Raw genomic sequence first — 24592 nt, 5'->3', positions numbered from 1 at the left:
ACTGGCCCAACTTCTATAGTCTACATTTGTGTGGACTAACATTTCTTAAATTAGATCACTTTCAACTTCGCACCTCTAGCACTAAAAATTGTTTAGACTTAAAAACTTATTTTCCTTTTTTTTTTTTTTTTAAATCACCGGACGTCCAAGTCAAATCGATTTGGATACACCTCAACTGATTTTTTAAGATTTTAAAACTATCAACTGATAAAAATTCTAATAATATCTAATAGTAAGGCCTTGCCAAAGCACTTTCCATTCCAATAAAAACCCAAATTAAAGTGTAAGAGAGCTTAAACATGACGTGGCACTAATTAACATTATAATTGAAATTTTATAAACCATTTTGACTTCTGTTCAGACCATCAACAGGTTTTATACAATACAGCCAATTCGTGCATCTTTACAATATGCACAGCATTCGAACAATTTGAACTGCCTCGGAAAGATTGCTGACATGGGGAAGCAACATCCGTGCAGACAACATCAATGCAGCGCAGTTGTAGTTTTCTTCATGGTTAAAAGCAATTCCACCACAGCTTTCGTCCTTTTGTTTCTAGGCACACCCTAATTTTCAAACGAATCTACCAGAGTGCAAAAAATCAGCCAGATGGTGCACCCACAGACTCCGCTAGTTCTTCTAACAGTTCCTTCTGCTCCATAGCAGAACAAGCCTACAAGAGGAAAGAATTTCAGTAGTAAATCATTTCCTCCATAGCATTTCTATGAAGTCTGCTAATTAAATTTCCAAAATTTCTTTGCACGAGTATCTATATATTAAAACCAAAACATGAGAACAAATAAACATTCCAATGACAAGAGAATGGTACCTGAACTGCATTCTCTATATTGCCATCAAGAAACGATGTGAGTTCGAAATTCATTTTTAGCCGGTGGTCAGTAACTCTGTTGTCCTTTTTGAATGCAATAAAAAAGTTATAAGCTCCCAGAAATATCTCTAATTTCAAAAAAAAAAAAATCAACAATATAGAACATGTCATTAGATTATTCAAAATGATACTAGTTTTATAAAACGATACTACACTTACATCTTATTCATACCATTGTTCTATACAAACTGATGTGACAAAATTATGAGATTGTTGTAACCTCTTTCAAGCAACAAGTCCATTTACATGCTGACACCAACAGTGTCAATACTAACAGTTGAATGCTTTATTGATACTGAAATACAAGCAGAGAATTTTATTTGAAACTCGGTGCTGAGATATATATTCTCCACAGCACCAGTCATTTCTTGCCTTATCTCCCTTCCTAACCAACCAATCCATTCAATTCCTTTTACCTTCAGAGAGGTATATTAAGGTCTGTAAATTTTCAAAAGTCCAGAGGTACCCCAACACTAAGCTCAAGGCAAAAGCAGTATCATGAACGTACCTTGTAATTGTATGTTCGTATCTTTTCTGCACGAGCACCAGTACCAACCTGCATTGACAAAAGTATCATGAGGCCCCTAATTCAAGGACATTTAAACAAGTACATGTTTAAAAGAATGCAGTCATATAGATCAAATCAATATATTCCCATGCAAACACATTAGATTGATCAAATCATGCAATGGAATAAAATATTGAAGGATTTGCAAGTTGACATGCTAAGCATTGTGCCTGTATGATGTTGGAAGCTTGCATGCATCTTAAAACACATCTGAACACAAACATACCTGCAACTTCCGTTGGTTCCTTATCCTCTCCTGTTGTTCCCTTACTTTAATCTCATACCTGTGACAAGGAGACGAGTGATCAAAACTTACCAGAATAGTTGATATGAGTATATGAAATTGGGGGGGCGAATTAACTACACATCTTAGTGCATTAATGCATCTAATAAACACGGGAGAAAAAGTACATGAAAAACTACATAAACAATTTCAATATACTTTCGTCCAGGAAAAAAACTCAAGAAAGTTTAATTATCTTCCTTGTTCATAGACCAGTCTTAAGTTTAATTATCTTCCTTGTTCATAGACCAGTCTTAAGAAAAAATAGGCATCATCAAATATTAGGAGAATGAATTCAAATAAAGTTTAAGGAAAAGGAACTTATTCAAAACATAAATTACTAATAAAAAAATAGAAGATAAATAAAGAAGTCAATGCTCACAATTTTGCTCGGAGCAGCTGAAGAGCACGATTCTTGTTCTGAATTTGAGTCCTTTCTTCAGTACAAAAGATGCGGATTCCCGTTGGTTTGTGGACAAGATCGACAGCTGTCTCAACCTTGTTGACATTCTGTCCTGCATGACAGTCATGTACAATAGATGACTTATAGAGGGTTTCTCAACTCCTGGCAAAATTGACGGACTGTGACTTGATTCATTTAGTGAAGACTAAATTTCAACATTTGCTATTTATACCTCCCGCGCCACCAGACCTTGCTGTTGTAAGTTCTATGTCTTTTGGGTCAATTTCCACCTCAACTTCGTCAGCCTAAAAAACAGATAAGAGTATTAAGCAAATATTAACTAAATTATTTAGAAAAATAAAATAAAACCTAAATCAAGAGTATATATACATACACACACATATACGCAACCACAATCTACATATGAGGAATTGAGGTGATGTATCAATGCAATTCATGGATCAAGTTCCATATAATTGGAATCTACCAAGAAAATTTTCAAATAGAAACCACATCCCAAGAGAAGACATTAAGATTCTAAGGAAGCTCTAATACTGCATTTTTCAGTCCATGACCCCACATGACACCCAAGTTGAAGCCAGCATGGCCTAAGTCCATTTTCACATACAACAGAAACAACATTGACATGAATATCCTTTCAAAACCCGAATGTAACTCAGGCATCTACCTCAGGCATGATGGCCACAGTTGCAGTAGAGGTGTGGACACGACCCTGAGCTTCTGTTTGAGGCACTCGTTGAACCCGGTGAACACCAGACTCATATTTTAATTTGCTGTAGACACGATTCCCTTTGATCTCCATCACAACAGTTTTGAATCCTCCTTTTTCAGCCTTAAAAATTTAATAAAATCAGACCAGTCAAATTAAAACCATGCAATGTAGTTGCCAGTACATTAATAAGAGAACTGACAACAGGCATTTTTGAACTTTTACGTAAAGTTCCTTACTAAGGGCAAGCACAGCATTTGCAATATGAGCTACCATATCATTAAATGATTTATTTGAAGAAAAAAATATCTGAACAATTTAATGACACATACCTCAGAGCTTGAGACTAGGGCACACTTCCAAGAATTCCGTTCACTAAACTTTTGATACATTCGGACCTTTACAATGAAAAGAAGATATATAAGGTGCATTAGGGTATGTTCAAAAGAAAATTCAAAAGTATGTCTTCATTAACCAGAAATTGATATCCAGCCAAAGTTGAGAATTTTCCATTTTAGAGGGAAAGCATTAAAGATAAACAAATATAACACAGTGCATCTGAGTAACTTGAATTTTACAGGAATAAATAAGAAATCAAAATGCAATGCCTAGCCTTAACTTCGTCAACAAGGTTGTAATCCATTCACTTTAGACCAACGATGGCTTGATTTTTCTTAATAACACCAGTAAATGATATAATACAATTACATGGCTTCGATTCAACTTCAATCAGACGCAAAATGTGAAAAGCTAGAATACCTATTTGATAAGACCTCAAGTGTTCCCAACTGAGAAAGTTAGCTGACATGGCTCTGAGAAAAAAGATATTTCTGACTATTTCCACGTATGATTCAAGAAACAGTGTCCAGAAAATATTTTGGTCCTATGTATTTACAAGCCAATCCTGATTAAGGGTCAGAGCAAGCACCTATTATATGCTTCAATTTTATTATTTTTTTATCCACCTTGAGAGAAGAAAGAAAAGATCACTATGTTTACATGCCACAGATTTTGAAGGACAAAAATAACATGTACCTACAAGATCACCAGCCCATAATCCAGCCTCATCACCACCAGTACCAGCTCTTACTGCAAAAGAGAATGAAATGTACAGATTTTTATGCTAGAATGAAGCAGAATAAACAATAGAAAAAGACAGGAAATTATGCAAAGGACATTTCTTCATCATATCAACAGCGTTGAGCAAAGTCTATATTTCAATAAACAACTACACAGTGTCCAATCATCCTAAACAAAATATCGTAAAGAGGGGAGTATAACTCTCTTTTTTTTTTTCAGATGTTCCAAGAAATTCGCAAACAAAAACAAGAAAAGGGACAAGCAGACATGTGCTCCATTTAAATTTGATTTTATAATATTTTCCATTTCTTTTGCTTGCTGATGGCCCATCTAATCACTCAACATACTCCCCAGATCTCTTTAAATGTGAGGATAGCATTGACGAAAATGCATCTATGTAACCCTTGGTAATCTTAAAAGAGAAATATTCAAGTGAGTCATAAAAGCTTTTAATAGATAAAGAATGAGACCATCACTTCCTTTACATGATTAAAAAAAAAAAAAAAAACTCAGATCAAATACATGGTAAGAAACACTGAAGAAAAATGGGTGTTACCTTCAAGCATTATGTTTCTTGAATCAAGAGGGTCAGTGGGAAGTAGTAGTACCTATCACCATATGCAATATCAGTGATATATGAATACGATTGGGACAAAATCAAAGATGGCATAACTAGAAAAGCAATCCAAATTAAACTAAGCAAAGGAATTAATGATAAGGACAACAAAAGTGGATAACTGTTTCACTATGAAACTCAACATTGAAAATGCCCATTGAATGAAGAACTTAAAAAAAGACATCTGAGTTGGACTAATCTATGAGCATCAATATTTATCCACCCTAATTCAAGTGGCAACAGAGCAAGATAGATCAAGTAAATTAAACATCACCTAAAACACAGAAGAAGAATAACAAAAACAAAGCACCAAATTGATATATGAACCAACAAATCATTTGGGAAACCTGACTTATGACCCTGAAAATAAGACATATGAATAAAATGCAAAGACAAACCTTAAGCTTCTCCCCAAGCTCTTTGAGTTCATTGGATAAAGAGTTGATTTCAAAAGCTATCATTTCAGCCATATCTTCATCATTGCCACCCTCTTTTGCCAAAGCTGGCAAGAATTAAAGGGAAGAAGAATATAATTATTAACACAAAAATCCAATCATCCAAAATTTTTACATATGTAATGAAGAGGGCATTACCCCTGGTTTCTTCTAATTGCTTCTCACAGTCCTTGAATCTTCTGAAAGTGGACACAACCTGCCCATAAACGAACAATGCAAGATTAGGTCAACAGGAATTAAAATTACCCTGGAATGAGAAAAAGCAGGATGAAATGCACTACCTCATCAAGCTCTGCTATGGATTGTGCCAGTTTTTGGTATTCACTGGGATTCGAGACAACATCAGGATCGGCCAATTTGACCTACAATACGTTTAGCCATGTTTGGTCAAAAATTACAAATTGTCATAGCAATAGTCAGAACACATACAAAATTAACTCTAAGCCTCGGTTCTGTTCCCTCAGACTAAACAAATAAGCACGTATATACAGCATTCTTTATAGTTTAATAATCAGAGTGAAAAAATGACAGCCGATATCTAGTTAAAAAGAAGAAAAAATTTGACAGATTTCAAATTCAAATACAACGAGGGGCAAATTTAATTAGAAACTTTTATATTATAAATGGAAGCATACCGATAATTCTTTCCATGTCTTCTCAGCAGATTCTAGTTTTGTTATCAAATAAGGCTCCTGCAATAAATATTAATTCCTTTAATAGTTTCAGTAAATTCATTTCTCAACAAAAGAAAACATAAAACCAAAAATCAACTGAGATTTCTTTTTAATGTTTGCGATAATAAATTCAACTCACCGCCGTGCAAACGATTCTTGGAGTTCTAAAAGACGGCGAGGGATTAACGACCACATAACTTCTTCTCAACTCACGGCCAAAATGATTTCGTCTTGGCAAGTGATTTAGATTCGTGTATATTCGAGCTGTGGAGATCATTGTTAAGCTATTCATAGCTTCCTTTTGTTTTTTTTTTTTTTTTTTTTTTTAAAGAAGAGCGCACAAATTTCAAATTCTATAAGATGAAGAAAATTTTGAGAAAGAGCGGTTCACAACATCACACAATATCAGTTGAGCAGACTAGATAACCTGGTGATGGGCGTGCGTGACACGAGATGGCGTTATTTGTTTGGCAACCCACATTACATTATCCGGGCTCTGGAGTCTGGACTTCTGTTTTTTGTCTCTAATTCTTTTTAATATAAATATTTATTTAAAAAATAAACGTTGATAAACAAAAATTCTTCGCAACGGTAAATGAGAAAGTTCGAAGGTGAATGTCATTACACGTGCGTGGGTTCAAAAAAATATTATCGGATCATAATTCAATAAACCCCTATGATTAGTAGAGGTATATATGTGTTAAAAAAATATAAAAAATCAAAGTTTTTAATTCATGAGAGCTAAATATAATATCATCACACACACACACACACACTATATACATGTGTGTGTGTGTGTGTGTGTGTGTGTGGGGTAATTTGAAATAAACTTAAACATTTATTTACTCATTTTGTCACATCACATGTTTTCAATAATTTCTTATATCATTTTTAAACAATGGAGAGGAATTTTTGATCGGGTTGACGATTGAAACTTCATTTTTAACATATATCAATTTTAAAATTGATTTATTATACACGTCATATTTAATTCTAATCATCCAAATTCCAAAATAAATTTTTATTTGATACTTTAAATTTTGTTTAAAAAAATTGTGATATTATATGTTTTTCCTTGTCTCTTCAAATGTAACAATCATCTTTGCAATACTTAAGGTAGTTAAAACTTAGATGTTAAATGTGACACACAAAATTTAAAAGCCTTGTTGACCACATGTACCTTAAGAAATTTGCATTTATTTTAAACTACTAAATTTAAATATTTAGTTTGAAATTAAATATTTAGTTTGATTAAAACTAAACATTTCAAACTAAATATTTAAATATCTTTAATTTACAATTGCAGTGGTAGTAACCGTGTAGCCCATGGTTTAGAATTTACATAAGAGTAAAAGACAAATACCCACCCAAGGTTTGGCGAATTTGCAAGTTTCCATCAGTGGTTTCATTAATTGCAAATTTGAACCCTTAAATTTACAGCGTTATTGACTTTCGCCCTTTGACATAGGTGTAGAGGATCTCATTACCAAATTGCCCTTGAGCCTTTGACTTTTCATTATTCGGTAATAAAATATTGAATGAACATGTAAAAAACTGAAAATACCCTCATATTTACTAATATTTACCCATAATGACGGTGTAGTGAATAATAAGAAAATCAAGTGGAAATACAATAATGCCCCTATATTTTTGAAAGTTCGTTTTATTATTCGAAGATTTCTTTAATTGAATGTTATAAGGGTACTATATAACGGTAATTTTTCATAAATCTCTACATTACATATTGTCATGCTTGGACTTCTTCTCCTCCATGCTTGGACATATCTTGTGAGCTTGAATCTCCACAAACAAATCTTGGTACAACTTCCACAAACACATACTGGACACACCCAACATCTGTAAACACATCCTGGACACATGCAAACACATATTGTCTAAATTTTCCAAAAATCATTATCATAAAAAGATTGCAGCACTTGGGAACTCATATGGTATAATCAATAATAGCATCATATTAAAAAGCAATACTTCATAATTAAGTACTCCATAAAAATATTTTTAGCCAGCCATTAATAATGCATATTACATCAAAAAAAGCCCTCTGCAACACTGACAACATTTTACAAAAACTACATAAACCATTTCTATCTATTTGCACAGTTGAATTGTATCATATCTGCACATTAAAAAAACCTGCGCATTTTATATTTTGCTGCCCCCAATTCACCCAAAAACTATTACACCACATTTACCATAAAACCCTCTACATTTCTATATCCGCTAGATTGTTGCAACTCCCATGTGACTCGATTTTGTGAACGAATAGCTCCACTACCATAACAATCATAAACCATGTTTTAAAGTCACAAAATTGTAAAAGAAACCATTTAACAAGAATTTGAAGCACAAATGTAATACTAACCTGCTACCCTTGACTGATGTTTAATGTTTGATATTTGACTTGAACTTTCACTTGCTAGACTTGCTTGGGGTGATGAAGCTTGTCCTCTTTAAAAAACGTAAACACACATATATAATAGTATATGAGAGTCCAAATGAAACACATATACATAATAGCATATGAGAGTCCAAATTAGATAAGTTGTATGTAATAATAATAATAAAAAAAAAATGCTTAAGATTAGTTCTCTTACATACATAATGAAAATCAACTTAAATAAAAGTTTTAAGAACTTATAGATTCGCCAAATATTGGGTACATGTCTTTTAGTATTTACCTAAACCATAAATATAGGCACATCTTGTTTTTTAAGATATTGTTGTCTCTAGGATGATGCTGTCGCAATAAATGCCTCACCAAATCTTTCTTATTTTGGGAGCTTGATTTGCATATAGATTCAGTTAATTCCATATGTAACCCAAAAGCAATATTAGTTCTATAACTTAATTTCATAATTTTTTTTTCATAATCCTCAATTTAGAACTTGTAATCGGTTATGCAGGTAAAATTTATAGTAAGCTGATGAGACTTTAAAAATTATAAGAGAAGATTGTGAGATTAGATTATGAATCTAATATTTTTTATGACCAAAACATAATTTGTGATTTTATTATAATTTTCTATATTTTAATGTATAATCCATACTCATAGTCGTCTTTAATAATTCACTAAAGCATACATATTGAGCTATCTATAAATATGGGAACCAATTAAATGATTAAATATTATCATCAATTTCATTTGAGTCGATAGAGGAAATTGTTTTCTAAATTTAAAAAAAAAAAAAAAAATGATGATTGGATGAATATGGTTGGCCGCCAAGAATATTTCACTTTCCATGAGAGCATGGCTTAATTTTTAGGATACAAACAAAACTCCCTTCCCACAACAATACGTCAAATCAGGTTCCACAGTGGTAAAGTGAAGTATCACTTCACAAATCACAGTCACACCTTTGGCGTCAGCTAAACCATAACTCTATAACCTTTTGGTCCCTGATTCGTCAAGTACATCTACATTAAAACTTAATTATTAATTAATTAATATGATATGGGAAATTGGTGATTTATATAAGGGGGTAGTTGGTATTACATTAAATTGTAGGTCACGTATGGAGGGGCAAAGCACATGAAAACATGTTGTGCAGCGACCAAAATAAGAAAGCCTAATATGTTTTTAAATACTCTAATAAAAACCACTCCCTCGTGACTACTCACCACCATTTCCAATAAACACACGCTTAATTAAATATGTCGTACAATATCTTTAATTTACGATTTTATCCTCCTCAAATATCACAAACCTCACTTTTCTCGCATTTAAACACTATTCACGACCAACCGAGTTTCAGGGAATAGTACGGAGGATATTTCGGTAAATTTGACCACGGTCAGTGTCGGTTACCTGTTTAAAGTCCAAAACCTGATTTTAAACTATTCCGCGAAAATTACCCTTTCCAGGTTCTTTATTTGGCGGGTACGGATATAAACAGCACAAAAAAAAAAAAAAAAATCAACCAAAAACAAAGCTAAAAAGCAACAAAACCAAACCGTACGGTATCAATGGAGAGTGAGAGAGTGCTCCGTTTACAGTGAAAGCATCTCCAATCTCTCTTCTTCTTCAACAAAACCAACTCCAAACTCTTGATCGAACTTTGCCGATCTTTCTTCAACATTCCAGAATCTCTTCTGTACAACGCCGTTGTTTGTTAATTTCGGTTTAGCTGCTGTACATACAGAACCCTCCCCGTTCTCTAACGCTCAGTATAATTCCATGGAGTTGTACGGTCGCAACAACACGGCGAGGAATGGGTCCCAGTCCAGTCACCAGCCCAAATGGAACCCTACAACCGGCCTTGAAGGTCCGTCTATCTACATTTCATTTCACTTAATTTCACTTGCATTTCATTTGTCGTTTTAGAATATGCTTTTTTATTTTTTATTCTTGTAAAAAAGAAAAAAGTTCTAGGGCTTTATGTAATGTGATCATGAATTAGGGTTTTTTGTTTATGGTAAATTTAGAATCGATGTGGCAATTGGACCTGAAGATCACAGAATCCTATCCAGAGCGACCCGGAGTGCCCGACTGTGTGTACTACATGCGAACTGGAGTCTGTGGCTATGGTAACAGGTGCCGTTACAATCACCCTCGAAATCGTGCCGCGGTAAATATAATTGGCTCGAGGCTTGCTTCATCATTGCCAGTATATTGCAATAGAATCTGTTTATGTGGTGTGGGTATTTGTTATGGCGTGTAGTTTTTGAGTTTAACTGACAGGTAATTACTGTGTAGTGAAAAGTATGTTAGGTTTTGATGTGGCGAACTCTGACGATTTCTTAGTGTACTTAAGCGTGTATTATCTAAATAAATGTTTGGTATATCAGAAAGGTGAGGAAAAGACGAGACTTGCCTAGACTATGTTGAACTTGAGTAGTTTTGTTTAGGCTACAACGAAATGAAAGCTCTGCATTAGCCTGTGCCATAGTGTGATAGTTTTCTGATTCAGATATGAATTTTGTTTCATTACTTCTATTTTATGGTTGAACAATAATTTTGTAAGTTCATATGAGTATTGGGTTTCACTGGTTTTTATCTGGTTTTAATGTTGCTTAGGTTGAGGCTGCAGTTAGGGCTACTGGGGAATACCCAGAACGACCAGGGGAACCACTGTGTCAGGTAAATTTTTAATGGAAGGCAGTGTTTTGGACAATATGCCGGTATTCTCTTTTTTTGTTGTACTATTAAAAACTTTTGTTTACCTTTAAAGGTATTTTTCTTTCTTGATGAACAGTTTTACATGAAAACCGGTACCTGTAAATTTGGTGCATCCTGCAAATTCCACCATCCCAAACATTCAGGTGGTTCCATGAGTCATGTTCCAATGAATACATATGGATACCCACTACGACCGGTCTGAATTATCAGTTGCTTTTCTTTTTTTCCTTTTTTTCTTATCTCTTGGAATTTATATGTATTGATGGTATGCATTCTTGATAGATTTCACTTCTTACATTGATTAGTTTTAACAGGGTGAAAAAGAATGCTCCTACTATTTGAAAACGGGGCAGTGCAAGTTTGGTATAACATGTAAATTCCATCATCCTCAACCAGCTGGCACATCAACGCCGGCATCTGCACCTCAGTTTTATCCTCCGGTGCAGTCTCCTTCAGTTCCTATGCCTGAACAGTACAGTGGGGCATCCACCAGCTTGAGGGTAGCGAGACCTCCGCTTTTAGCTGGTTCTTATGTGCAGGGGGCTTATGGTCCTGTGCTGTTTTCCCCTGGAGTTGTTCCTTTTTCTGGTTGGAGTCCTTACTCGGTATGATATGATCAGTTTTATTTTGAGATATTTCCCCAAAATACAGTACTTCTTATGCTCTCATTGGTGTACGTAGGCACCTGTAAGCCCTGTGCTATCTCCTGGTGCCCAACCTGCAGTTGGAGCAACTTCTCTATATGGAGTAACACAGCTATCTTCTTCAATGCCTGCACTTGCTGGACCTTATTCCTCCTTGCCTTCCTCTAGTGGTCTTTCAAGTAGTGGCCAGAAGGAACAATCTTTTCCAGAGAGACCTGGTGAACCTGAATGCCAGTACTTCTTGAAAACTGGGGACTGTAAATTTGGATCATCTTGTAGGTATCATCATCCTCGGGATAGGATTGCACCAAGATCAAACTGTGCCCTTAGCCCGCTTGGTCTCCCTTTGCGTCCGGTATGAATTTACTGATCTTCTTCTACCGCGCTCTATGCTAAATGTTGTTGATCAGTATTCTCTGTGTTTGTGGGTTTTAAAATGACCTAAGTGTAGAGAGGATTCCCTTTATATGTTATTCTGTCTCCTAAGGTTGATATAGAAGATTAAACATGAGGATTTTGTGTTTTGTTAGGTTGGCTTCATATTTCAAGTTTTATTTTATGCACTTATTTTGCAACCATCTTAGAAAATTCATCAGATTTATGTTGTACATCTTACAGTTGTCGTTTCCTCCTTTTCTCCCTCATTATGTTTCCTTTTTTTTTAAAGGACGGAGTTAAACTTTTAGGATTTTAGTAAGGTTGGAGTTGTTTGATAGCTAAGGTTGCAGGACAGAATTTTGTGCAACTTTCTTGGATCAAACCTTGAAGCGTTAATAAGTGCTTTTCTTTTTGTCTGGCCTATTTTCATACTTTCAATTCATGATTGTAAGATACTTTTGTTTTTATTTGAAATTATTGTTTCTGATTTCCAGATTTTGTGTGCCATGTTCTACAATGTAGACTTTCAATCCATGATTTTAAAGTACTTCTATTTTTCATGTAACTGTTACTGATTTTGAAAATTTCTGTTGTTTCCTATATTGTAGGCTAGGTCTGCACATTACATTAAAGTTCACTTTTAAAATATGCATGTTAGAGAGACATAAATATGGCCACCAATTTGTAAGTAGAGATTTTATTGTCTATAAGCAACACATCACTGAACTACAATCTGCATCTGTGGGCATGTTTACCTGTGTCAAAGTACAGGAGCCAAATTAAAGTTTGCTTAAAGGAGCTTAATTTAGACTGAAGCTACCATGATAAGAGTAATAACATAATCAGGAGGAGGTAAAATAAATCGATTTGAGTGTTGCTAATTTCGTCATATTTTCAAAAACATTCTTTTTGTGTATTACTTAGAAAAGAGTGTATTAAAAAATCCTGAAAATGGATCTGTTTTTTTAAAGATAGATTCGTTGGTGTTGGGAATAAACCAACAATTATTTTTGGTCAATCTTCTATTTTTTGGTTCAAAAGATCTGGCTGATTCTAATATCCACTTTTAGCAAGTACCCTTAAATTCCTGTTCTTTTTCAACTTGAGGTCATGAATTTTACCCTCTTTTTCATTTTTCTTCCTGTAACTAATAAAAGAAGTTTGATTGTGGTGGTTGACCTGATTAAACTTGGCCAGGAGTGTTTAACAAAAATTAGAAGTACAAAACTCTCTTACTTATGTTTCTCTCTTTTTAAATTGTCTTTTCTTTTTCTGTTTTGATCATGTTTAATGAAATTGGGTTAATTTCTGGCTATTGGTCAAACTGAATGAGATTCTGTTTGCTTCATATTTTAATTTTCTCTTTCTTTCTTCTATTCACGCATTGTTTGAGGTCAAGTAGCAGCTGGATTGATGTGGTGGAAACATTACTATGGATCAGTGAGGTCTAATGGAAACTTATCTTACCCAACAATATATCAATAAATTTTGTTCATCATTTAGCTATTATTCTAGGATTCTTTAATGAATCTTGTTTGTTATTATGATATATATTTTCTTTTTTGAAATTAATATAGGGTACATTTGGTTAGTAAATAAAGTTTGTATTTTAAAGCAAATCATAGTTGCTATTCTGAAATTCTGGTATGTAATTGAAATGTTCTATGATATGGAATTGCCATCTAGAAATTACCCAAGTATGTTGCATCCATGTGTCTATTCAACTGTTGAAAGCATCAGTTTGTTTTTCCTACCCAGGATCTAATTTAATTCAGTGGTATTCAATATTTGATTCACATTTCTTCCATTTTAATAACTTCACTAACAAATAGATGGAAGGAGCATGTTTGGTGTAAAATTATTCTCTTCTTGAAATGCCTTTTAATTTGTTACTTTCTTGTAGCCTTATTGTAGAGAGCATATGGGTAATTTGGCATGACTTGTGCAGGGCATTAGGGATGGCTTAAGAGGTTTATAAGGAATGAACCTCGGCATAAATGCACTGTGATGTTGAGATGCCGTGTCTTTGTAATCAATATGCTTTGTTTTAGAATACTGATGTAACAGAATGATGATATCTCATCCAAATTATTCATTTTCTATATGTTTTCCACTGTTCTGAGCAATATTAATATTTTGAACCACTTATGTATTGCTTGGTACTTATGAAAATTTTATGATGTTGAGATCCGTTGTGTGGTAATCAGTATACATCCCTTCAGAATGCTTTTATATGATTATTCTTTGGAAAACAGGGGGTGCAGCCTTGTACTTTCTACGTGCAGAATGGATACTGCAAGTTTGGCTCCACGTGCAAATTTGATCATCCAGTGGGCACAATGAGATATAGTCCATCTGCATCTTCTCTCATTGAAATGCCTGTTGCTCCCTACCCAGTTGGGTCTTTGCTGTCTACTCTGGCCCCTCCATCCTCTTCTGATCTGCGGCCTGAACTGATTTCAGGATCCAAGAAGGATTCTTTATTGAGCAGAATCCCTTCTTCTGGAAGTACCTCCAGTAGTTCGGTTGGTCTGATTTTCTCTCAGACCGGGCCTGGTCCTCTTTCTGACTTGCAGCTCTCAGGTCAGACTTCTGTTCCCTTAAGCAGTAGCAGAAGTACAAGGCAGGGTGTTGAAGTTCGTCGTTCAAGTTGATTTATAACATGAAAGTGATTCTTCATTAGCCCTCACAATGAGGTTTCTCTTGTCTTTATATGTTTCTTGTTTATAGATCTCAGTAAATTATAGTCAATTGTGCAGAGTTTACTTATAGTTGTCAAGCTTTATCAGTCAATCTGGCTTACCTCACCATAGGACTGATTGTCTTATATGATCATCTTTATATGTCCATCTAAAATAAGCTTCAATAGCGAACAACATATGAACTCTCCCTCTTTCTCCCAAATAATTGAAATAGAGCCACCGATCAGGTCAGATTCCCCCTTGTTCAACTTTGGATCTTTTGTATCTATGTGTCATGATCAGTTATGCAATGGAAAGGATTATTAGTTCCACAAAATACTCAGCTATGCCATTCATGTCTTTCTTAGATCGAATTCCTTGTGTTACTTTGTTGTCTATTCCATGCCTCTCTCTCAAAGTATGGGGATAATAAACTTCCAATTTTTTTTTTTTTTTTTTATCCTGAACTTGCCTGTTTGATTTCATAGGGGTAGTAGCCCCTATCTGCTAGGTTGTATGAGGACATTTTGAAGGTCCCAAGAAGGCATCTTATTGCAACTTGATTTCGAGATACAAGAGAACTAGTATCCTTAAGGGTTTTTATATTCATTGGATGACTGAGAAAGCTTTTGTAAAAATTCTCTTATTTCTCTCCATTGATTTATATAAGATAAGACAAGACATTGTGGGACCTTGAGAATTAGTTTATTTATGTTTAAGATTGCTGTAAAATTTTAAGTATTATATTGTAATGTTAATATCTGTGAATATAGTTGATGTTTATATGGCAAAAGGTTAGTCGTTAATGAGCTTGGGAATTTGAGTTAGTGAGTGTTTGAGATGATGGAAAAGAAAAATTAGAGTATTGTGTGTGATTGGTTCTATGTGAATACATTAGTCATTATGAACTTTGTTGGTAAGATGTTTTACAGTGAAAACAAAATGTTTGCATTCCGAACTCTTGGATACTATACTAACCTTGAAGTGAGGGTGAGGTGAGTGGTAAAAAGCATTGTTGGTACAGCAGGTGCATTTTTGTGTGTTAAAGATTAGGGTGATAGTTGAAATGAATATATGTATCTTAAAACAGTGGGAATGTGGGGATTTGTTGATGGATGATTGAAGAGGTGTGGTGTGATCCAGCAAGTGAAAGTAATAATGGAACAAAAGAAACTTGGATTGGTTTGTGGAAGGAAACGTAATTGGAGGTGTAGTCAGTAGTGGCGTAGTAGAAGACATTTTTTTATGACAAATCATTCACTTCTTACTCATACCTTGTAATTTTAAACACCTTAAATTGTTGGAACTGGATGCCTTTCACTACTGCGCTTTCCTGTTTTGCTTTTATTCTGTATTTCATTATTTCTCTGCTGCTGAACATATTACACAAAGTTGATATAAATATGTTATATTCCGAAGATAGCTCCTTTTTAAAGAAACGAGAAGCTTTTAGCTTTATTTTAGTTTGATAAAAAGTGCACACAAATACACAATAAAATGTTTCAACTCGCTTTACCTTTATTTTATTTTTTTTATCAAGTCCTAGAAAATTAAATAAAATTATCCTAATCCTAATCTTAAAAAACGTCCCCAATTCAAAACATTTGAATTAGTAGATGCGCATGCGGCCTTTTTTGTCTTATGGGAATAGGACAATGGAATCAAAGTGATTTGTATTGTCGGTGAGATAAAAAAGCTACTTTTCTCATTAACCANAGAGAACTAGTATCCTTAAGGGTTTTTATATTCATTGGATGACTGAGAAAGCTTTTGTAAAAATTCTCTTATTTCTCTCCATTGATTTATATAAGATAAGACAAGACATTGTGGGACCTTGAGAATTAGTTTATTTATGGTTAAGATTGCTGTAAAATTTTAAGTATTATATTGCAATGTTAATATCTGTGAATATAGTTGATGTTTATATGGCAAAAGGTTAGTCGTTAATGAGCTTGGGAATTTGAGTTAGTGAGTGTTTGAGATGATGGAAAAGAAAAATTAGAGTATTGTGTCTGATTGGTTCTATGTGAATACATTAGTCATTATGAACTTTGTTGGTAAGATGTTTTACAGTGAAAACAAAATGTTTGCATTCCGAACTCTTGGATACTATACTAACCTTGAAGTGAGGGTGAGGTGAGTGGTAAAAAGCATTGTTGGTACAGCAGGTGCATTTTTGTGTGTTAAAGATTAGGGTGATAGTTGAAATGAATATATGTATCTTAAAACAGTGGGAATGTGGGGATTTGTTGATGGATGATTGAAGAGGTGTGGTGTGATCCAGCAAGTGAAAGTAATAATGGAACAAAAGAAACTTGGATTGGTTTGTGGAAGGAAACGTAATTGGAGGTGTAGTCAGTAGTGGCGTAGTAGAAGACATTTTTTTATGACAAATCATTCACTTCTTACTCATACCTTGTAATTTTAAACACCTTAAATTGTTGGAACTGGATGCCTTTCACTACTGCGCTTTCCTGTTTTGCTTTTATTCTGTATTTCATTATTTCTCTGCTGCTGAACATATTACACAAAGTTGATATAAATATGTTATATTCCGAAGATAGCTCCTTTTTAAAGAAACGAGAAGCTTTTAGCTTTATTTTAGTTTGATAAAAAGTGCACACAAATACACAATAAAATGTTTCAACTCGCTTTACCTTTATTTTATTTTTTTTATCAAGTCCTAGAAAATTAAATAAAATTATCCTAATCCTAATCTTAAAAAACGTCCCCAATTCAAAACATTTGAATTAGTAGATGCGCATGCGGCCTTTTTTGTCTTATGGGAATAGGACAATGGAATCAAAGTGATTTGTATTGTCGGTGAGATAAAAAAGCTACTTTTCTCATTAACCATCTTCACTTGGGCCAAAAGCATTATTATTACTTTTCACTTCCAGTTGCCCATAGCTTGCTACAAATAAGTAAAAAAGAAAAAGAGAATTGGTTCTACATTCATTCATTTAACTTAAACCTCTTTCTGTCAACATTTAAAAGCTTTGGTTCCGAGTACTTGGAAGAGGGAACAGCTTAATGGTTGATTGGACACGGCACCCCATGTAGGACAATGGCCCATGACCATGATATGGATGTGAAGCACAAAGTCCAAGGACCCACCTAAATTTGGCCTTGCTCGGGTACATTTAGGCCCAACATCCTCAATTTCATGCGGTTAACTAGGGTTACTACCCTTGAAAAACAGTAAAACTTGTCGTAATCAGAATTCCCCCCAAAAAAAAACCCAATTTATTTTGATCACAAGATGCAGCGGTGACGATTTGGTGTTTATAGGGGAACTTAAGCTATTTAAAATTGATGATAGTTACCGTTGATGCTTGATTTTGACACCAATAACCTTGCACGTGTAAAGTGTTAAACATACCTTAAAAATTACACGTGATTAATTGATTTTGAAGTTAGGACAAGGTTACAAAGCTATTGAATGCAACGACTAAATAATAAATAAGACAGATGATTTTTATAGAGGTTTGGATGCTTAAAACGTTCCCTACATCTACTGTTTCTTTTATGTAAGTGAGTGTTACAAGAAGTCGTGTGTAACGAATAGCGAGTAAAGGTACAATGACTGAGTATTCAGATAAAATATTAAGTCAGTCTCTTTCTTGTAGGTTGTCTTTGTTATTAATTGTTATGAAAGTAAAAGATCCTCAAAATGAGAGGGGGAATCTTCTATTTATAATAGCTGAATTCAAGGTAATGATTACAAGTCTGCAAGTGGATAGGTGTCGTGTAAGTCATTCCTTGCCTCCTATTGACTGACAATTTAGGAAATATCCTCAAATTATTTGGAGCTTGGACAGGTGTGCGATCCCCATTCACTTATAAACAAAACCTGAACCTGTTGAGTTGATGACAGCAGTATCCTTTCTGTCTTGGGGCGACGTGACGGTGGAAAGTCTTCCTGAACTCTGATTGATGCTTGTTGATGTAAGTTTACGTAAGTCCTGATTTTTTAGACATAACAGTAACATAATTAAGAAGCCACCCACACGATCAATTAAGATTACACATGCGATGAAGGAGTAGTGCAGCATATAATATGATGGGTCATATGCATTAGTATGGTGGGCTCAGATGTTGTGTGTATCACTATGATTGTGGCCACAAACCTTCTGTTTTGCTCACCACCTCCATTAATCATTCATACTGCTTTCACCTTCATGTGTACTAACAGGAGGAATAATATTAAAAAAAAGAAAAAATCCGTTTGGCTTTTAGCTTTTGTTTCCCTTTAGTTTTCAACAAATTCAAGGATTATACAGGAAAATCAAGCCTTCCCCAAAGAGTTTGAACCCACACAAACAAAAATTAAAACTTCAAAGTAAGATTCCATGTTGACAACTCATTCACCCACCTCAGTTCTGGGTCTACGCTATAAAAGGTATCTCCACTGCCCACTCAAACATTATGCTACCTTTCTTGACTCTCATTATTAATTCTTCAATTGGCAGTCTTATTATTTGCCTCTGCCAGACACAGAAATAAAATATATACATATATTTTAAACTTCTGGTAGAATTTACTGTTATACTTCAAACAGTGAATTTTCATGTCCTGTTCCAAAGGAGCCAGAAAATGGAAGCAGATTGCCAGAGATGGGGAAACAAACAGAAGACAGCGTAAAGGCAAAAGATAAAATATTAAGTACAAGTCATCTCGATCCAGTGACAATATTTTTTTCCCTTGAAAGAAAGTGAAGGATAAATACGATGAATGATCTAAACCAGTTGAACATCAGATTTTTCTTGTTAAATAAAAGGTTAAAGGCCACCTACCAATAAGTAAATGGCAACACAAAAACATCAATTTGATGGGACCATCATTACCACCTGATCGATGCAATCTTTGTCATGATTAATCCTACAGTTACCTCTTTAGGATCACATTTATTTATTGGGATGATAAAAGGAATAAATGCGTAGGTATATGTGGGCGATGTAACATGAACTAATCTCAATTATATCAATATCAAGCCTTTGTTTCTGGCTGTGCCAAAAATTAGTCATATATGAGAGTATACAGTATTTATAGTTGGTGTTGGCTGGAGGAATTGCCTTTTTGACATTCTTAGTATTTATGGCACAGAAATGTGCAGCCCCTAAAGCCAAGATTATTGTTATTGTTACACAAACATGCCTCTTAAGCTGACATAAAAGCTACATTTGCCCCCACATTAAAGTAGGTTTAGTTGGTTCACTGTGGTTCTCATTATAACATGTCATCCAACTCATCATCTTAGTTTCCACTTTAGTGGGCTTTACACATAATATAGTGTTAATTTATACTAATCTTTATGTGGGTAGCTTTCACTAGGCATGATTACAAACCCTAAAAGCATTGCAACCCTTCAGAATTCCTGCAATTTTTCAAAACAAAAACTATGTAAAAAGGCCATTCTCACTACCTTTCACCGAAAAGTGTAAGCACACCTGCAACATTCTTGACTTTAGATTAGGCAAATTATAAACACTCATTAAAGGTTATTTCAAACTCATCACTACTCCTTAATCCTCTGCATGGGTTCATGTGACTTTCACCTCACTCCACCTTTCTCTTTCTACATAGCTATAGGGAGAAAAAACAAAGGCAGAAAGGCGTCCTTAAACAACCTGTCACCACAAGAATAATAAACTCGCTTCTGCTTCGTAACTGACAAGAGATGGGTTGTTAAAACAGTTAGATTCTTGCGAGAGAGACACTTGTTAGTGGGGTTGGTGTGGAAGACACAAGTTTCAGACTGAAAACTAAGGCTGAACTGCCAGATTTTTGAAGAGGAGATGGGTGTTGTCACTGTTGGTGAATTGAAGCCAAGTATATCAGGGAAGAGATCTTTTCGTCCAAGCTCCAGTATAAGGCATGCCACTGAATGGTAAATAGTTTCTTTCTTAGCATTGTCTATTACTACTTTTGCTATTGTTAATAATAACCATGAATTGGCATACTGCCATTGATGTCTACTAATATCTGTATACTACAGTTTCTACTTACTTTTCATTGCAATTAAACAGGTGGTAGGTATTCTCATTAATTCTGCATTTTCATATCTCTTTATAACTTGATTGTGAAAGCGGGTACTGTGTTCTAGCGTAGACTATTAAGTATGAAATCTTGCAGCGTTGTTTGGTTGATAAGTCTCTTGTAATCACTGGCAGTATTATGCCAGTACTAAAACCGCTATACATACTCTTTTGCTTTCTAAAACTTTGAAGTGAAATTGAAATTTCGGCTTTCTAAAACTTTGAAGTGAAATTGAAATTTCGATCTATTTCCTCTTGTGATCAATTTTGTAGAAGTTACTTCTACAAGTTTAGCCATCAATTACGTAGAGAGTCCTTTTCAGAGAGAAATATGTACTAATGACTTTGACTTCAATTCTGAATTTACACAATCCTAAAGCAATTCTAAAAAAATGAATAGGATTTATATTTCATTGCAGCAGGGTCAATCAGGCTAGTGATTTTTTACTTTTTTACGCTTGATTTAAATATATTGTAACATTGGTAGATAGATTTTCGTATGGTAATACGAGAAAGCAACAATTCAGTGTACACTTTATGCAAGGAATCTGATAGAGATCAAACCTGTGATCTTGACCTTGAAAGCTCTCCAACCAAATGACAGTATCACGAGGCTGCTGGGTTAATATATTACAATCCTGCACTGTTAACTTGCATGCTTTTACTATCGACAGGCCCTCAAATGCGCACGGAGGATTTAGATGTCATTTCATTACATTTGACTTGATATACATAAGGCAACAATATTCACAGCTATCTAGTAAATGTAAAGGGACCCATGTGGTTCTGATCTTTTCTATGCAGTTCAGTAAAATGGCCATATTGTTTCCGCTTCCCAGGCACAACTAGTTCTGGGATTGTTCTCTTTCAATTTTTATCGTCAACAAATATTACCTTATTCCCTGAACTATTGCTGGAAGTCTAGTCAAGCATGGTTTAATAACTGAGCTGTCATTTTTTAAGTGTGGGCCATATGTGTCGAAACAGGAATCAAGAAGGATTATAGTGACCATAGGTTTTAAGATGTTAACTGTATATAAAAAGATAACACTCTTGACAGAATTCTTTGTCTAGAGATCATGAGTTCAAACATGAGATTGCAGGCCTTTAGCAGAAGCCCCTACATGGTTTCTAAATTATTGGCACTTACAAAAATGTATCCCTGCGTTGTGTTTATTTATTTGTTTCGTTCATAAAGTTTTCTTGTCTCTATGTGAAGAAATACATCTTCAACTACTCTACTGTATATCTTGCAGGCCGATTTCTGATGTCTCTAGTGACCTTACTATTGAAGTTGGAGCATCAAGCTTTGCACTTCACAAGGTACAAACAATCTGGCTTAAGCAATTGTAGTGCTTTTTTTCTATGAATTTTGCTTACTGTACTCTTTGTTGTTGTTTTTTTATCAAGTGGCAATAACTATATATATTAACTCAGCATGTCCAAATCAATATGTAAAAGTTTTAGAATTCTTTATCAATCGGATTATTTTGATTTTATTATTGTTGGAACCCTTTTGAGGGAACTGCAAACTTAATACTGATTTGTTTATATAGATTTATCTAATTCGTGTACACATTATACAACTGTGAACAGGGCAGTTCCATATAGTTGTGCAAGAGGTTAGGAAGAGAAAAGTTATATTTCCTGTTAAAGTTCTTGCAGAGTATTTTGTGTAGAATAAATCTATTTCTGTCAATGAAAAGTTAAATGCTAATACTTAAAAGGAATGAGAAAAAACTGAAGATAAAAGACAAAAGAATTCAAGGAAAAGAGAACCTCACTTGAAGCTCTAGTCATATTGTTTCAATTCTCTTGCAGTTCCCTCTAGTTTCTCGAAGTGGAAGGATCCGTAAATTGTTGTTGGAAGCAAAAGATTCAAAAATTTCACGCGTTAATCTGTCAGCTGTTCCCGGTGGACCAGAGGCATTTGAGCTTGCTGCAAAGTTCTGCTATGGAGTAAATGTTGACATTACATTGTCAAATGTTGCAATGCTACGTTGTGCAGCCCATTTCCTGGAAATGACAGAAGATTTTGCGGAGAAAAACTTGGAGACTCGAGCCGAAGCTTATCTAAAGGAGATGGTGTTCTCTAACATATCAAACTCAATATCCATTCTTCACTCTTGTGAAAGCCTCTTGCCCGTATCGGAAGAGATTAACCTTGTTAACAGGCTCATTAACGCAATTGCAAATAATGCGTGTAAAGAGCAGCTCACCTCCGGCTTGTTAAAGCTTGACCATAACTTCCCTTCAAAACATGCCCCAAACACTGAACCAGAAACACCAGCTGATTGGTGGGGAAAGTCTCTTGCAGTGCTTAATCTGGATTTCTTCCAACGGGTTCTATCTGCCGTAAAGTCAAAAGGTCTAAAACAGGATATGATCAGCAAAATTTTAATAAACTATGCTCATAATTCTGTTCAGGGTCTTGTCAGGGATCCTCATCTAGTCAAAGGAAGTCTGTTGGATTTGGAGTTGCAGAAGGAACAAAGGGTCATTGTTGAAGCAATAGTTGGCTTACTACCAACTCAATCAAGGAAGAGTCCAGTTCCAATGGCATTTCTTTCAAGTTTGTTGAAAACAGCAATAACAGCATCGGCAACTACTTCTTGCAGATCCGATTTAGAGAGGCGTATTGGTCTTCAACTGGATCAGGCAATTCTTGAAGACATCCTTATCCCAGCCAATTCACACGGAAACAACCACAGCACTATTTATGATACAGATTCCATCTTGAGGATCTTCTCCAATTTTTTGAAGTTGGATGAAGATGACGATGAAGATAATCATATGAGAGATGAAAGTGAAATGGTTTATGATTTCGACAGCCCTGGATCTCCTAAACAAAGTTCAATTCTCAAGGTGTCCAAGTTATTGGACAATTATCTTGCAGAAGTTGCACTAGACTCCAACTTGATGCCATCAAAGTTCATAGCATTAGCGGAACTACTTCCAGATCATGCTCGAATAGTAAGCGATGGATTATACAGAGCAGTGGATATCTTCCTCAAAGTGAGAATTTTTCTCTCTGTTTTGTTTTCTTTTGTTTACATATGTGGCAGTTGCTTAGCAAAACTAATTCATCCTTGAATTTAATTTCTCTGGAGACCAGTTCTGAAAACCTATCTGTTTCTATATGCAGGTTCATCCAAATATTAAGGACTCTGAACGCTACCGACTCTGCAAAACAATAGACTGTCAGAAACTATCACAAGAAGCCTGCAGTCATGCAGCACAAAATGAAAGGTTACCAGTGCAAATGGCAGTTCAAGTGCTATACTTTGAACAAATCAGGCTTCGAAATGCAATGAGTGGAGGGCACAATCAGTTCTTCTTTGGTTCAATAAACAGTCAATTCCCTCAACGTTCAAGCAGTGGAGCAGGAAGTGGAGCCATTTCTCCAAGAGATAATTATGCATCAGTGAGAAGAGAGAACCGAGAACTAAAGCTTGAAGTTGCAAGAATGAGAATGAGGCTAACCGACCTAGAAAAGGACCATGTGTCAATGAAACAAGAGCTAGTACGATCCCATCCTGCAAATAAGCTATTCAAATCCTTGACCAAAAAATTAGGCAAGCTGAATGCCCTATTCAAGATCAATGGTATGAAGCCAATAGGAGGAAAGGCAAATTCAGAAAATCGATTCTTGTTTCAGAAGCGATGGCGCCACTCTGTGTCATAACTGTGTAATAGTGTGAATAAGTAAAAGAGTGTATAGTATTATATCTAGTGTGATTGCATTAGTTTTTTGAGTGTTGATTCTGGGTTGCCCTGTTCTGTGAGATCATCATTGCATTTGACATTTTGAACTAGTCTTGAGGAAGGCAGCACTGAATCAAACTTGTATGTTTATGTCTGGTCGTAAGTGTGACAAGTATTAGAAAGTTGGAAGTAGAGTTTAACAACCTTTCATACCTCTCTCTTCATATCATCTACTTTTGTATGTTGAACGAATCTCCAACTCCAATTATAAAAAATAAGGAAAAATATTCACATATTCTAATTTACTTGT

General features: G+C 34.9%; 3 protein-coding genes across 4 annotated transcripts; 2 read left to right on the top strand and 1 right to left on the bottom strand.

Moving 5' to 3' along the window:
* Nucleotides 1-314: 314 nt before the first annotated feature.
* LOC116117379 (peptide chain release factor APG3, chloroplastic) lies at nt 315-6174 on the bottom strand. The gene is made up of 15 exons (XM_031403421.1): nt 5839-6174; nt 5661-5717; nt 5307-5387; nt 5164-5221; nt 4969-5072; nt 4511-4562; nt 3914-3963; nt 3207-3272; nt 2833-2997; nt 2377-2449; nt 2124-2256; nt 1685-1742; nt 1399-1446; nt 831-914; nt 315-674 (listed from the first exon to the last, which is right to left on the bottom strand). The coding sequence occupies exons 1-15, from the start codon at nt 5989-5991 to the stop codon at nt 603-605; spliced, it is 1254 nt and encodes a 417-aa protein (XP_031259281.1). The 5' UTR covers nt 5992-6174; the 3' UTR covers nt 315-602.
* Nucleotides 6175-9637: 3463 nt separating this feature from the next.
* On the top strand, nt 9638-15244 carry LOC116116845 (zinc finger CCCH domain-containing protein 32-like). The gene is made up of 7 exons (XM_031402895.1): nt 9638-9982; nt 10143-10285; nt 10735-10797; nt 10913-11032; nt 11151-11441; nt 11518-11835; nt 14114-15244. The coding sequence occupies exons 1-7, from the start codon at nt 9895-9897 to the stop codon at nt 14510-14512; spliced, it is 1422 nt and encodes a 473-aa protein (XP_031258755.1). The 5' UTR covers nt 9638-9894; the 3' UTR covers nt 14513-15244.
* A 5059-nt stretch (nt 15245-20303) lies between these two features.
* Nucleotides 20304-24402, top strand: LOC116116165 (BTB/POZ domain-containing protein At1g03010-like). Of its 2 annotated transcripts, none has more exons than XM_031402262.1 (4): nt 20304-20429; nt 21834-21900; nt 22399-23592; nt 23723-24402. In XM_031402262.1, the coding sequence occupies exons 1-4, from the start codon at nt 20338-20340 to the stop codon at nt 24260-24262; spliced, it is 1893 nt and encodes a 630-aa protein (XP_031258122.1). In that variant the 5' UTR covers nt 20304-20337; the 3' UTR covers nt 24263-24402. The 2 variants fall into 2 exon arrangements, with proteins under 2 accessions (XP_031258122.1, XP_031258125.1); XM_031402265.1 differs by lacking the exon at nt 20304-20429 and adding an exon at nt 21603-21733.
* The last annotated feature ends 190 nt before the right edge of the window (nt 24403-24592 follow it).

Source organism: Pistacia vera, unplaced genomic scaffold (assembly GCF_008641045.1).
Source record: "Pistacia vera cultivar Batoury unplaced genomic scaffold, PisVer_v2 Contig123, whole genome shotgun sequence".
NCBI lineage: Eukaryota > Viridiplantae > Streptophyta > Magnoliopsida > Sapindales > Anacardiaceae > Pistacia > Pistacia vera.
Note: the sequence above shows the minus strand (reverse complement) of the source record. Positions and strands in the feature narration are given on the sequence as shown.

Excerpts from the sequence above, each read along its gene's own strand:
- LOC116117379 (XM_031403421.1), bottom strand. The coding sequence starts at position 5,991 with ATGAATAGCTTAACAATGATCTCCACAGCTCGAATATACACGAATCTA. Across the intron at positions 2,998-3,206 it reads CCCTAGTCTCAAGCTCTGAG|GCTGAAAAAGGAGGATTCAA; the intron begins GTATGTGTCATT and ends TAAATTTTTAAG. Across the intron at positions 675-830 it reads ATATAGAGAATGCAGTTCAG|GCTTGTTCTGCTATGGAGCA; the intron begins GTACCATTCTCT and ends TTCCTCTTGTAG.
- LOC116116845 (XM_031402895.1), top strand. The coding sequence starts at position 9,895 with ATGGAGTTGTACGGTCGCAACAACACGGCGAGGAATGGGTCCCAGTCC. Across the intron at positions 10,798-10,912 it reads CAGGGGAACCACTGTGTCAG|TTTTACATGAAAACCGGTAC; the intron begins GTAAATTTTTAA and ends CTTGATGAACAG. Across the intron at positions 11,836-14,113 it reads TTGGTCTCCCTTTGCGTCCG|GGGGTGCAGCCTTGTACTTT; the intron begins GTATGAATTTAC and ends TTTGGAAAACAG.
- LOC116116165 (XM_031402262.1), top strand. The coding sequence starts at position 20,338 with ATGGGTGTTGTCACTGTTGGTGAATTGAAGCCAAGTATATCAGGGAAG. Across the intron at positions 20,430-21,833 it reads ATAAGGCATGCCACTGAATG|GCCGATTTCTGATGTCTCTA; the intron begins GTAAATAGTTTC and ends TATATCTTGCAG. Across the intron at positions 21,901-22,398 it reads CAAGCTTTGCACTTCACAAG|TTCCCTCTAGTTTCTCGAAG; the intron begins GTACAAACAATC and ends ATTCTCTTGCAG.